The sequence below is a fragment of the Sander lucioperca genome, chromosome 11, assembly GCF_008315115.2.
Source record: "Sander lucioperca isolate FBNREF2018 chromosome 11, SLUC_FBN_1.2, whole genome shotgun sequence".
In the NCBI taxonomy this organism is placed as follows: Eukaryota; Metazoa; Chordata; class Actinopteri; order Perciformes; family Percidae; genus Sander; species Sander lucioperca.
The window spans coordinates 6,074,213-6,088,984 of record NC_050183.1 but is presented as its reverse complement, the minus strand read 5'-3'; the positions used below and the strand labels follow the sequence as shown (position 1 = coordinate 6,088,984).

At 40.4% G+C, this 14,772-nt stretch overlaps 2 protein-coding genes across 3 annotated transcripts; one reads left to right on the top strand and one right to left on the bottom strand.

The window, feature by feature from the left end:
• The first annotated feature begins 374 nt into the window (after nt 1-374).
• timm13 (translocase of inner mitochondrial membrane 13 homolog (yeast)) lies at nt 375-2,494 on the top strand. Its single transcript, XM_031307404.2, has 3 exons — nt 375-641; nt 1,080-1,148; nt 1,583-2,494. Exons 1-3 carry the CDS (start codon nt 522-524, stop codon nt 1,679-1,681), a joined length of 288 nt encoding a protein of 95 aa, XP_031163264.1. The 5' UTR covers nt 375-521; the 3' UTR covers nt 1,682-2,494.
• tmprss9 (transmembrane serine protease 9) lies at nt 2,384-14,019 on the bottom strand. 2 transcript variants are annotated; one of them, XM_031307403.2, is made up of 16 exons: nt 13,615-14,019; nt 9,701-9,931; nt 9,412-9,539; nt 9,257-9,324; nt 8,999-9,174; nt 8,803-8,847; nt 7,974-8,087; nt 7,626-7,791; nt 7,192-7,466; nt 6,790-6,932; nt 5,879-6,164; nt 5,631-5,744; nt 5,384-5,552; nt 5,023-5,288; nt 4,379-4,515; nt 2,384-3,714 (listed from the first exon to the last, which is right to left on the bottom strand). In XM_031307403.2, the coding sequence occupies exons 2-16, from the start codon at nt 9,843-9,845 to the stop codon at nt 3,553-3,555; spliced, it is 2,394 nt and encodes a 797-aa protein (XP_031163263.1). In that variant the 5' UTR covers nt 9,846-9,931; nt 13,615-14,019; the 3' UTR covers nt 2,384-3,552. The 2 variants fall into 2 exon arrangements, with proteins under 2 accessions (XP_031163263.1, XP_035862898.1); XM_036007005.1 differs by having other exon boundaries at nt 9,701-9,934; nt 13,625-14,019.
• Nucleotides 14,020-14,772: the final 753 nt, after the last annotated feature.

Below are 14,772 nucleotides of genomic sequence, written 5' to 3'. Positions count from 1 at the left end.
TGCATTCAACTATTTAATTATATGTTAAAAAAAAACCTCTTAACACCATAATATAATAATATGAACTATTATCAATAGTTATTGGTATAGGTATCTTTGGTACAAAAGAGTCTAATTCACTCCATTTTAATTTGTGATTCAGTGGAGTAGCCTAGGCTATATCCCCACCGTGCGGCAAACATGCCTGATTGCGTGCACGTGTGTCGTTAGGAGGGTTGGAGTGCTGGTGTATATGTGCTGACAAGACGTCTGTGTCTCCTAACTATTATAAACATGCGTTTAAATATATGAAGGATGTTTTGGCAGCGGTGTATTTATTGCACTGTAACTCAATCGTGTCCGCTCACCAAAAACTACATTTCCCATGTTGGAATCCCTTCTACGGAAGTGACGTACGCAGTGTTCCGCCGCTGTCAAGGGCACCGAAAACTAACGTTAGCCAAACCTAGCAGTAGCTGTCCGCACGTGCATTTAAATAAGATCAATAAAGCTACAGTTGTCGGTAACGACTCAGGTAAAAAATGGACGGGTTCAGTTCAGACTTCTCAGCAGGTGGATCCGGTGGTAAAGTGGACACCGGAACGATCATGGAGCAGGTCAAGGTCCAGATCGCAGTGGCTAACGCTCAGGAGCTGCTGCAGGTAAATCAATGGACACAGCTGCTTAGCTAACAAGACTAGCCTAAAACTTAACTTAGTACGTGTAAGACTAACGTTAAATAAAGTAAATATTATTGGGGATAGTATGATCGCCATTACGAACCATGTCACAACATTACATAAAGATATTGTCGTTAATATTCAATAACGTTAATGAAATAAGACTTATATAAACAACAGTAGCTAGCTAGCTAGTCATTGAAATGCTGTTGACATAACGTAACGTTAGCGTAAACGTCCAAAGACATTTGACTCTTCGACCAAATGTACCTTTTTAAACCATCTTAATTCTAGACGTCTCAGAGTGTTTTCGCCTATAAAACGTCAACTAAATGCTCACCGGGTAAAGTTGTGAACTGTCAGCTGTTAGTAACGTTAATAAATTACAATAATAAACGAACAGATGTCTTTGTGTTTCAGAGAATGACAGACAAATGCTTCAAGAAGTGCATAGGTAAACCTGGGAGCACGCTGGACAACTCTGAGCAGGTATGCGCTGGGCCATGTCAAGCAGTTTGCTTTCAAATCATTAATCAATTGACAGAAAATCAGTAGTAAATTTGGTCATCTATGATATTCTCATGTGAAGATTTGCTGCCTATTTTCCCAAAATGAGCAGTTTGCTTTCCGATGTAAAACGATTAGAGCTGAAACGACTAGTCAGTTGACAGATATGTAATAACAATCTATTAATAATATGTCATATTTCAAATAAAAATCCACTGGTTCTAGCCTCTCTTTGAAACCTTTTATTTTAATGATAGTAAAGGGATTGTCTGTTGGACAAAACAAGCTATATGAATATATCAATTGAAGTGTCTAGTAAATTGACTTGGGCATTTTTCACAATTTACGTTAAATTGTTACACAATTTCAGTATTATTTATTAAGTGTGTTTAATGCCACTGTTTTTGTCCTAACAGAAATGTATTGCCATGTGTATGGACCGGTATATGGATGCCTGGAACACTGTGTCCAGAACATACAACTCCAGATTACAGAGGGAAAGAGCTCGCATGTGAACGTCCTGCTCTTCACCCTTCCCTATCCTCGGGCTGCTGCTCACAGTGAATAAGAGCACAATGTTTCCACTGAAGGCAGGAGCTGGGCAAAGTTGTGTCGTGGCAGCAGCACACCATCATCATCATCACAATACCTCACAGACAGACAAGCTGAGCCTGTGGACTCTAGCTACTACAATGTCTCTTTGGACATTTTTATTTTGCTCTGAGGAACACTTCAGTTACAAAGTTTGATTATTTGTGTTTTTCAGAATTGACTTTATTGTAATTGTAAGTACATACAATGCAATTAATTATGAATAATTAAGCTTCTGGTTAACAAGTAAACATGCATTTTAAAAAGCTGCAGTTTACACCTGCATGTTTTAATACATGTAGGTGAGGAGGATCGGAAACTCTAAATTGCCCGGTGGAGGGAACATAAGTGTGAATGTGTCTGTAAGTTCGTGCTAGCCCTGTGATTGACTGGCAACCTGTCTAAGGCGTATCCCATATGCAGTGCATGCTGGAATATGTTTCAACCCAGTGTGAATAGGATAAGCAGTTAGAAAATTAAAATGTACGTTTGCAATGTGTCTTTAATTCAGTCAACTGCAACAATATGGCTTTTGTTTGGAGTAATTCTAATATGATGTGTTTACTACAGCGTGGCTTCAATAGAAACACTGACACCTTCCTGCCATCAAATTTAAGGTTGAATGTTTCTTGTGTTTAAGAGCTGGTATACTTGGAACATGATACCTGTAATAACTGTAAACATGACTTAAGTCTCTCACTCACAACAATTGCTCCATAAAACACTGTCAGCATGTATGTTGCTAATGCTTTTCATTGTGTTTATGCTCTGAGAGAGACTAAACATTTGTGCCTAAAATAATAAGCAGCAAAACTGGAGCCCTTTGGGGACAACACAGGCTTTCCTTAACATGATTTTACTCTAAAAGACCTACTTCAAATCAAAAGGAAGACTTGAGGAGCAACTTGGTGTTTTCACAACTGTGAACCTGACATTCACAAGTCTCTAAACAGTTCGATATCAAAGTACGCCTGGAGAACAAAACTGTTTTGTCTGATCTGTTTTCTAGTTGTCACCCTATCTGCCGCCCTCCACAGTAGTGGGCTTGTTTCAGCAGGGTCTGCCTTGCTGTACACAGGGTACTGAACCTTTCTCAGCTTTATGAGCATAGCTTGTCTAGGAACCACAATCCTTTTACCCCTATCATGCTGAGTTCACATAGGGACAAATTAATTGCAGTGAGATTGAGAGCAAATGGAATGATTTTCATGAAAAATAAATGTCAGTCTTCTCTTGTCTCTCTCATCACAAAGAGTGTATATCTATCAATGAAACCTCACCATGAGTTTATTAAGCTCAAGTCAAAATTCCTTTGAAGCTGATTCCACTTTTTCATACAGAACTATATTTTTTCCCCCAGAAAACCTACCTTTCAGTAACAATTTATACTTTGTTTTTTTTAAGATTAGATACAAAAAAGACAAGGAAATGTACCCATAAATGAACCACATATATTCTGAACCCCACACAAAATGGAAAAAAGACCACCATGTACAGTAAGTTAACCAGTAATGTAAATAAATAAAGTAAATAAATACTTTCAATCATGCATGTGCTAGCAGAATGTCCATAGACCACAGTTCAGTATTCTCCTTCTTTCTTCAGTACATTATGAAAGAGGATGGTCCCAGTTTAGATGATTGCACAGTATTACGAAACAGCACCAGTAGGTCACACAGGTAAATACTGTGGAAACTACAGTATGTGTGGCTTTTAGCATGACTTTGGTCCTTGTACAGTACAGTTTTTTGAAGATGTATCAGGAAAATCCACTGTGTGTAGTGTGTCATCTTCTTCAGAAAGGCAGGTATGTAGATATCCATTTCCTGACAGACGTAACACGAGTGTAAACCCCTGGAAAACCAATTCGCCCACATCCATGTCCCCAGCTGGTCACTCCAGCAATAAACCACTGGCCAGAGAGCTCACGACAAGTCAGCGGCCCTCCAGAGTCTCCCTGGATGATTGGAGGAGAGAGGGCAGAAAGAACCAAAATTAAAATAACCTAAATACACTTTGGTCTCCAGTATGTACAGGAGAATAAAACAATTGCTTAAGGATGAGTGAGGAAGCAGAAGAGTAAGGTACAAAGAGAATGTCACTTGGATCGCTGCTGAGATGCCAGGTGCTTTGACCGAGACAGGAATGCATGTGGGTTTTCTTACATAAGAAGATTACAGAGAGGAAGTGGGTGAAAAGGGGGGCTCTGTATTTTTAGGAAAGTAAAGTCTACTCCCTCCCATCAGATAAGCGTCTCTCACATAAGTGCTACAATGTTCCTTAACAAGCAACACTTGGTTTTCGCCATCATTTTAATATCCAACAAGTATTTCCAAATCATGAATTTATTTATATGCTTTGACTTTTTCCAAAGACAAGTCCTAGAAACCTCTAAAGAACAAAGGGCAAGATTTACTTAGCTCTGACCTAGTTAACCATCCACTGTAAAAAAAAAGATTTATCGGAGCCATGGCCCTATTTCTTCTGAGCCTCTGAGCACTTGGTCCACAATTTTACTGCTCAGATGCTGCCAAGACTGTACCACCCAGATGTCTGGCCCATTTCCAGGCTGTGTAAAAGGTATTTGTGTCACATACGTAGTAGAATGTCTTGCATCTTACCAAACAGGTGTCCCTGCCTCCCTCCATGTAACCGGCACACATCATGTTAGGAGTCAGCACGTTTCCATATGACTGCTGGCAGTCTGCCTGGTCAATGATGCTCACTGCAGCTTTCTGCAGCAGGTTGGTCAACGAACCTGTACCAAAAAATTTTAATTTTTTATAGTGAGAATTTTAGTGCATTTTCACCAAAAAAAAAAGTCTTATTACAACATTGTTTCTGGAAAGACAAGTCACTGTTGCATTTTAAATGTCATTTTTGGGCTACATACTATTTTTCATGGCTACATACCAAAAGGGTAAGTGAGAAATATTGTGTGAACAGACCATTTGATAGTGTTTCATATATCATATTTTAAGGTTTGTGGGATAATGGAGCTTTAAGGGCTTACCTCAGTCCAAAAACCCTTATGATTATTGAAAAAAAGAGGTGTTTAGACTCAAGTCTGTTTTCTTGAGTCTTTAGGATCATAATAATGTGGAAACTTTTGCTCCTCCAATGTTTCCTTGCTTTCAACAAATTCTCTGTGGACAGTAACATCCAATTGTCTAGTTTGTTGTAACAGCATGTAACATCATTATGAAATTGTTCAATGCTTTCTGGAGAACTGAGCCTAATGTCAGTGGGATTTTACATATCTCACCTCCTTCCCTCATGGATCCCCAGCCTGTGATGTAGCACTCTGCATTTTTGAGGAAGCGGTGCACCGGTGAGGGGAGACAGACAGACTGGATGGTGTAAGACATGGGGGCCGGTACTGCCAGCTCCAACAGAGCCACGTCATAGTCCATGTTGGTGCTGTTGAAGGCCGGGTGGATGACGACCCTCTGGATGGGGATGACCAGGGCTCCTACCCCCGAGCGCAGCACAGATCCCAGGCTCACAGCCCAGTGAGTCGGGCTAGGGTCACTGGGGGTTAGAAATGAAGACTGGCTCAGTACACTTCTGAACATAATGGGGATATAAACAAATATTATTGTGGTAAAGTTTAGGTTCAGCAGTACCTTTTCAAGCAGTGTGCCGCTGTGAGTAACCATTTGCTGTGAATGAGTGTGGCGCCACAGCGGTGAAGTCTCTGGTACTGGAGACTGCCAATCCAAGGCCACTCCCCCCTTCGAGCTGTTACTCCACCCACAATCCTGTGGGAACCCAATGCAGGACGTACGCCACAGTCTGAAACAAAAACACCCATCAGAAGCATGTCCATTTAAAAAAATTTAAATGTGCACTTATTCACACATTTAAACTTACCACAGTTTCTTTCGTCGGCCTGGTTGGGGCAGTCTGGGACGCCGTCACACTCTGGGTTGGCCTTGCTGATGCAGGAGGTGGAGCTACACTGGAAGTCTCCACTGCAGTTGAAGACTGGAAGACATGTTGGACAGATCATGTAGCATGAGACTATACACACTACACTACATGACTGACATACTTATGTTTCTCTTGGTAACTGATGAATGAGTGACCAATAAATCAAGCTGCTTTCAGTATGACATTACCAGGTAGTGTTGGTGCAGATAACCCATCCATGGCTATGGGCCTGGATACTGGCTGATTTTTAGAGCTTCCTCCAGTCACAGTAACTGGCACAGTGGGAACATGCTGGGAGTAACCATGGACCAAGCTGGGATCTGCATAGCTTAGAATCCAGTTGCGGAGCCTGGTGACGCGGGAATAAACCCCAGGCCGGTTGATCTGGGCACAGCCCACACCCCAACTCACCACCCCAGCCAGGAAGAACCTCCCTGGGGCACCCTCACACACCAGAGGCCCTCCAGAGTCACCCTTCAGGGAAAACACAAGACCTCTAATTAAATCTAACTGCTGTTGCCCTGTGAAAAACTTGTTAGTGTCATTTTTGTGACTTTCCTGTTTCAGGTTACTGTCAGGTAATCAATGTTGGTTAATTAAGATGGGAGCACAGTAACTTCCATGGTTTTATGGATTGTTTAGAGAATCAAATGACCCTATGAAGGACAGAGTTTCAAGTCTTCATGTAAGTGCATATGACATTTTTATAAGCAGGGTACCAAATCAATACCAGCTTTGGGGTTGCTGAAATTTCTGTATTTAGACAAATTAATTGTCAGAATGCATTCTTTCAATTCTGTATACTTTGACTTGTTTTCGCCATATGATGTGTTGAATAAATGAATTTAATCTGAATTGTGTCCAGGTGATTTAAAACGATTGAGCTGTAATGGGAGCCTTGACTGGGGGGGATGCCCTGTATTCCTCTGTAATATTAACAGCACATATCATGTTAAGCGGAGACGAAAATAACAGCAACAGCCCACAGGCCTCTATTTTTAGGGTGGAATCAGTGTTAACATACAGTTTTGACCCTGTGTAAGCTGATAGCTTGTGCTATTGTAGCTGCATTATGTGCACCAAGTGAAACAGCACTGACCTGACATGAGTCCACCTTGCCCTCCAGGAATCCGGCACACATCATGTTGTCAGAAACAGCTCCTCTGTACACAAATGATTGATTGCACACTTCGGAGTCGATGATTTTCACCACCGCCTTCTGCAGTTTGGTTGGCAAGTCAACTGAATGACAGAAGAGCACAAGTGAACTGAATTACTCATGCCTCAATTGCCCTGTTTAGTTATCGTATCCACATTTTAAATTATTCGTTTTTCTTTATAATCTTATAGGACAATATCGCCTGAGAGCTAAACACAGTCATTCCCAAAATATTAAAAAACTATTGGCATCATAGTATTGGGTAGCAAAAAAGGAGCTCTTTTTAACTTTAAAACTTTCATCTGTTGATGTTTTGAGGTGAACTCCTGCAGGCTGACTCACTCCTTAACTGATCTAGTGCGCCCCACCCTGACACCATGCAGCTCTGTCCGGGGGCAAACACATGAGACGGGGAGGGCAGGCAGACGGGCTGGATGTAAGAGCTGAAGGTGAGAGGGGTCTCCAGCTCCAGCACTGTAACATCACTGTCAGTAGTCGTAGGGTTGTAGTCTGGAGACACAACCAGCGACTTGATCTTAATCGTTGTAGACTCAGACTCCTCACCGCTCATAAGTCTGGCCCCTACGAGGGCCGTCCACTCTCTGGGGTCGTTGTTCCTAGAAACAGAAATGAAAGAAATTACAAAATACTTAATTTTGCAATTTTTGCAAATTGTTTGTCCCTTGATTTTAAAAAGCTGTTGTGGCAAGTGCAGGTAATGTCATTGCCTGGCAGATTCATAAATAACTCCTCAGTGACTTGGAAATAATGCCTACCTCTCAAAGCAATGTGCCGCACTGACCAGCCACCGCTCGTTGATGATGGAGGCTCCACATGAGTGTTGTCCATTGAGCCTCAGACTGACCTGCCATGGCAGCTCCCCTTGCCGAGCATCCGCGCCACCCACCACGCGATTCCCCATAGCGGGGCGTGTACCACAGGCTGAGGGGAAAAGTTGGATGATGCGGTCAAGATGGAGATGAAGCAGTGATGTTTTTTTTCTTACACGTCAGTAACCTCATATTTACAATATGACCTGTCAGTGCCAGTATATTCTTATTTACCAAGAACAACTGAAAAAGAAAATCGCAAGGCTTAAAAGGAGGTTGTTTTAAGTCATTCACCACAATGAGCTTCATCAGATCCATCTGCACAGTTGGGGATGAAGTCACACTCTGGATTCAATTTGGTGACACATTCTCCATTGTCACAAGTGAAGGTGTTGTCAGGACACCTGGCTGGAGAGAACAGATGAGAGAAAAATGTCAGGATGAGAGTTACAGAAAAAGGTACAATTTGAAAATGTCTTTATAGTGTAATTGGTTTTCACATATTTAGGTGCAAGAAGGATGTTCGTGCAATTCAATTAATATTACAGAGCTTTTCCCTTATTTTATTTTTTTACACGTGCCTGTCTTAAAACAATACTCACATGCCCATATGTACATTGCAAGAGTTATTGGTCACTGTAATTATTCCTCCTGTTCATACTGCATAAAGAAATCCATTCCTAATGTGATTCTAACGTGAAAATTCACAGTGCTCCCTAATACATACAAAAATATACCTCAAAGTTCAGCCAAAGCTCCTAAGAGGCTTTTTCAGTTTAGTTAGCTTCATATTAGCGTCACATCAACTTTAGAATGCATTTTTGCACAGAACGAGCACTGTGGATTTTGTTCACCCCCTCATACCTTGAAATTGAGTAATGAAGAGATCTCTTCACGGCCAGTATGGGCAGCATGTGAGTGTTTTTTAAGGTCTGAATAAATTATCAAAGTCACAGAAAAGAGAGAAACCAGCTCTTTAAACTAGAAACTCTAAACTTAAAAAAAAAATAAGAATCCCAGACAAGCACATTTGTCTGTGATTAACAAGTTACAATATGCTGTAAACAAATGCTGGAAGGTTATTTCCAGGCACACTTTAACATGGGTCTACATATTTACTCACCTGTCAACTCATCTCCAATAGCATAAAATGACTTCCCACTGGCTCCTGGGAATGATACAAACATTAGATACTGTGAGGACTGTGGAAGCCCTGACACAATGCATCACACAGCTGTGGCCTGTTTGTGTCACTCCCACTACACACATCCACTTGTAGAGCCACAGACAGTCAACTGATGACAGTGTAGTTTTACTACCCAGTAAGATGATAGCGTTGATCTCTCCAAATTCTGGCACCTTCAGTGGTTTCCCGTGCATTACTGAGCTGAGTCCTGCTCTCAGCAGGTCCTGAACAGAGTTGTCTGAATACTGCTGGATCCTGGACACACTGAAGACCAGTGTGAATGTTGCCATCACATCACCACTAACGTTACTGGGAAGAAACAGACAATGTTGTTTGTTGGATGCTGTTTCGCTTGGAGTAGATCATCTACCTGAGTTCAGCTTTCACTCACCCATAGGCAACAACATTCCAATCAACATAGTGATGTGATATTGACGAGGCAGTGAAGACATTTTTAATCTGTAAGAAAGGAAAAATGTACAATTTAACACTTTACAAAAAAGAAGAAAATAGTGGACTCTCAACACGGCGACAGTCTGCTCTTACCTTGGACTTTAAAACTGAGGTCAGTACTATGAAGAAACCAGAGTTCTCATTCTGCAGAACTGGATCATACTTCAGACCTTTCAGCTCCACCGTCTCCATAAAATAATGCTGCTCCTGCACCAGGTAGGCTGCACCGACAAAGTAGAAATGGTTCATTCTTACAGATGGCTTCACAAAATAATAAAGTTTAGAAATTGTGTTTGACAGAGTAGTCTAAATAGCTCATAAAGTGTTACACCTGTATAATATATGTTTAAGTATGCAATTGTGTGGTGAATGTGACACTCACCAATAACCAGGCCTACAAAGATCCCGATAATGAGGAAAAGGAGGAGGAAGGCTGTGAGGGTGCTCCTGTAGCAGACACGGTTGGAGGGAGAAGAGGAGGCTCCTGGAGACGACCATGGCCCTCCTCCATCCTTCTTCACCTCCATGTTGGATTCACAGCAACAACAGCCTCACAACTCACATGCCAATGTACCCAGTATCATAATGCCCGGACAGACAAAATGATCCAGTCCTGGTAAAAAATACAGTGACAATATTTAAGACTGTAAAATAACAACAATTAGAAAACGCATGCAAATAAAACACAACACGCAACAATAAGAAATTACACGCAAATAGACCATAGCACGCAACATTAAGAAAACGCACGCAAATAGACCAGAACACGCAACAATAAGAAAACACACGCAAATAGACCACAACACGCAACAATAAGAAAACGCACACAAATAGACCCCAACATGCCACAATAAAAAAAACGCACGCAAATAGACCACAACCACCTCTGTGTATTTATATCCTTAAATATGTGCAATAAAGTAATTTATTTATTTGTTGCTCTAGGTCAGTTTTGGTACATATGTTTAAAGTCATTATGTACAATAATCAAATCATAGGAATACTATAATGGTATTTTTGTTTGTCAGAATGTAAATTATTCAAGAAAAGGCCATACTCAATGTCATCCTATACTTCTTGCATGCAAAATAACCTATACACAAATGTGATATTAGAACATGTCCATTAACATTAACGACCAAGGATTAGAAGAGAGATGACTTGTGTCAATGTCAATTTGATATGTACGTATCAAATGTGCTGAACCACAAAACAATTCACTGCAGTGTTGTATTATACAAGGCATGTGGCAAATCTGTAAAATCAGGAGTAGTCAGTTGACAAAAATCTTCCCAATGGCTCATATTTATTGCAAGTTTTTTTAAATAAAAAAATGTATTTGCTCTCAGGTAAACATCCACCTAGCAGTTCCAGTTGTTTTCTAATCTAATCAAACTTTTCACTTTCACTTTGTTTCATCCTTGAACTCAAGCCTGCAAGTTATTTAAACTGTATTCTTAAAAATATGTAATGACTATTTTACATCAGTTATAACAATAGAAGACTCTATACAGAAAAGAAGTTGAACCTATAACCAAGTAAGAGTGATCCTTCAGTGATCCATATATACTGCTAATGAAAAATGGGTCTGTCTACATCAGAAAAGCTGAACTGTATTGTGATGGTAGTATCATCTTCATAAGTCTTTTGAGAACAGAGGATGATGTCCATGTTGTCTTCCATCTCCACACCCAGAAGGATGGCACCAAACACTGCAATCTTCAGGTTTTCCTTATGTGGTCATTCAGTTTTCACTGTGTGGATAGCTTTCCTGTTAAAGCAAGACAATTTAATGAAGACTTGAAAGATGGCAATGCATCACATATTATTTATAATACTTATTGATCTTACTTATGTTACCTGTGATGAGCCGATCTTCAAAGTGCTGGCTGCAGAGTGAAATGAGAGGAAAAGTGCTAGAAGTAGTCCACTTCTATCTTTTGATGTTCAACAACACCCACTGATTCAGCCTGGTTTTTTCACCTAAAGAACATTTATTGTTTTATTTATTGTAATATGTCTTTAGATTCTAGTGTGTTGTAGCTAGTCATTTCAAGCAACAAATCAGCACATCTTCTAGGAGTAAAAAAAGTGTCCTGACTGACATAGCAGTCCCTGAGTGCCTGAACTTAAAATGTTGAAACTGTGATCGGGATGTTTAAAAAAAAAAATCAATATTTCAAATTCACTGTCTCATTCCCATTAAAATAGGAACATTAAATAAAAGTTATACTATGTTATGACTTAATATTTATGACTATCAGTCAAATTGATAGAGGAGAAAGTTTAACGAAACCTCTGACTGACAGCAGACATGTTGACTTGTCGCAGTCAAAACCCAATTGTAAGAAAAGTTCAAAGTCTGTTCCACACAAAGGTTTTAACCTAACGTTATACTGTTGTTATGAGTACAATGGGAATCTAGTCCATCAATCTAGCCAGTTAATATAGCAAATCACAATTGTGTGTATATCGGAATTGAATTAGCAGACAAAGCACAAGTTTAAGAAATGATCTTAATCAATTTGACAACATCAAAACGTTAGTTAGCAAAAGGCTAACTACAATAAGCAAAAGGCTATCGCTAGTTTAACAGCAGATATTTGCAATAGTTAATATCAGAATCATACAATGTCAATGAAATGAAATGAAAAAGACAAAAAAAACCCTTACATTTTAGCTTATTTCCCAACACCACTGACGGATAGCCGAGTTAAGACGTCAAGCTGCAGCAAACAAGCATCGACAGTTAAAGAAATGGACACAGTGACGCCGTTGTTTTCTAGGGAGACCAGTGAAGTATATTAGAAGCACTTTTCCGGTGATGGCTGAGCGTTACTGCGCAGCCTCCAACTGAGCTTGACTACGTAAATGTGACGTGAGCAACCTGTCTGAAAGTTGTAAGTCTTCTGGTAGCTGTGTCAAGAGAAATCTCAATCATTCCCAATCTAGCAGAGACGGGGAGCGTAGGTATATGTAAGGAGATAACATAGGCACAGGCTAATTATTGATCACTAAAATGCTAGTTAATATTAGTAATTAAACTTAAACAGCTAATGTAAGTCGAAACTGTCTGCGAGCTTCTCCTGTACTATACGGTAATTCCTCTACTATGCGACAGTAAGTCGCTTGGTTATGACACAATCGTTAGCCTATTTTTACAAAAACGTCTGCTACGGAGCCATAATCTAATAATAAACAATGGACAAATAGAGTCTTTAAACGCTTCAGATGTAAAGTTATTCACTGTCAAAGTGACGGCAAAATGAATGGCAGTCAATGGAATGCTAACGGCGGGTGAGTCCTTGTTAGCATCAAAATGGCGCCATAGTATCTACGGGTTGTTGACAGACACTTACCCCCTTGCTGGCTTACCCCCAGATGTGTGCATCATTTAAAAGTGTCCCCTGGAAACACTTCTGTTGTGTTGTGGTCTATTTGCATGCATTTCTTAATGTTGCGTGTTGTGGTTTATTTGCTTGCATTTTCTTAATGTTGCGTGTTGTGATCTATTTGCGTGCGTTTTCTTATTGTTGCGTGTTGTGGTTTATTTGCGTGCGTTTTCTTATTGTTGCGTGTTGTGGTTTATTTGCCTGCGTTTTCTTGAGTTGCAGTGCAGTGGCCTCTCAGGGCCACCGTACTAATGCAATGGGTAGGACTATACAACAGGATGGCTATCAGTAAGAACATATTTATGTGAATATATGTGACCTTATATCACAATATGAATATGTACTGTGTTCCACTGCTTTGCATTATAACAGATAAAACAAAAAAAATGTAAATAACAAAGTTTGTTCATATCCTCTGGTAGTTTATAAATACTAAATATTTATTGCAATTCATACAAACCAAATTCTACAATGATGAAAAGGGTGTTCCAAAAACATTAAGGAATAAGGTTCCACTAATGAAATGACCAAAACAATGGAAATGTATGAAACACAAATTGTTTAATTTAAAACCTAGATGCCCAAGAAAATGTCGATTATAAGATACACAGAAACATCAAGCAGTGATTCTGTTACGGAGAGCTGGCTGAGATGTACGCGCCCTACGTAAAAGAGACCAGGGAGGCCATGTTGCCTGGCGATCACAGATCAGATGTGGAAAAAGGCCACACTAAAAAAACAAGTCAACTTCTCTGAAATTCTGCAGACAACAGGATTTCAATGAACAAACGGACTCGGTGAGAATATTTCCTGCACCAGCAAATTACGCACGGTGACTCCAGGTGCACCAGAGCGTGAAGCATTGAACAATAAAGGCTATATGTTCTGAAGTAAACTCACTCACCTCTTTCTTCTCTCTTCCCTCTCAACACTGACATTCACGACGTCCCGCAGCTCTCAGTGCATGACTTTGCGCACACAAGAATATGGATGGAGGAAGACAAGGGAGAGGTCCGCTATTTGTTCCACCTGCCAAGGGGCGTGGCGCGTCCGTCCCGTAGGTAGCTCACCTTTTCACTTTACTTTACAAACTCGGCTCGGCTTCAGAAATCCCCGGGCGACCCTCCTCCCATCGGTCTTGATCCCTTTGGTTACACCCCGATGTGCAGAGGCATTTTACTGTCACCACCAATAATCTCCAGGTAAATAATAAACACCGGCTACTCCTTTACGCACATACAGTAAGTTGGAGGAAAGAAATGCAAAAAGGGCATTACAAATGTCCTCAGTAGAGCTCATTACTCGCTCTAGTTGCTGGCTGCCCGTGCTCCGTGAGCAGCAGAGGAGGGGCGAAGCCTCCTGGAATTCTGGCTGCATGTCCCGGGCTCAACACCTGGCAAACCATTATACCGTTTTTAGCTGTTAAGGTGCATTTACTGCGAGTTTATTTACCTACTGCACTTACTTTGACAGTGAGAGAGGAAGTGAAGTTAGTTTTATTTGCAATTCCATGATGATTTAAACATATTTTACTCAAAAATCTAAATATGTTAAGTGAAATTCTGAGCGCCAATTCAGAATGTAGTCTAGTTCTGTTTACAAGAAAATGCTTTCGATTAGAAATGGCACAATTCAATTGTAATTATAATCTGTGTTTTAATGACAGTAGCTCATTTAAAATGACTTGGATCCTTTTCTAACAAAAAATACATTTACTTGCTATTTTACTGACGCAATAGCGGACATATAATCCCTCCTGTCACCCCCTCCCAAAAGGATCAATCCTAACAAAGGTAGCCTTAATCCCTTTACTGACATTATTTCCCCCACCCTGCTTAAAGCACTTCAGAGTGAGAGCAGTTATGACAAATGTCTCTTTGTCAGTGGACACACACACACACACACACACACACACACACACACACACACACACACACACAACGATCACAATCAAATAATTCTGTTACTACGTGGAGAATGGAGCTGTAGTCAATCCAGCAGTTTGTCCATAGACTACCATTTAATGGTTAAGAAGTCCCTCAACTGGTCTGAACTAGTAAAC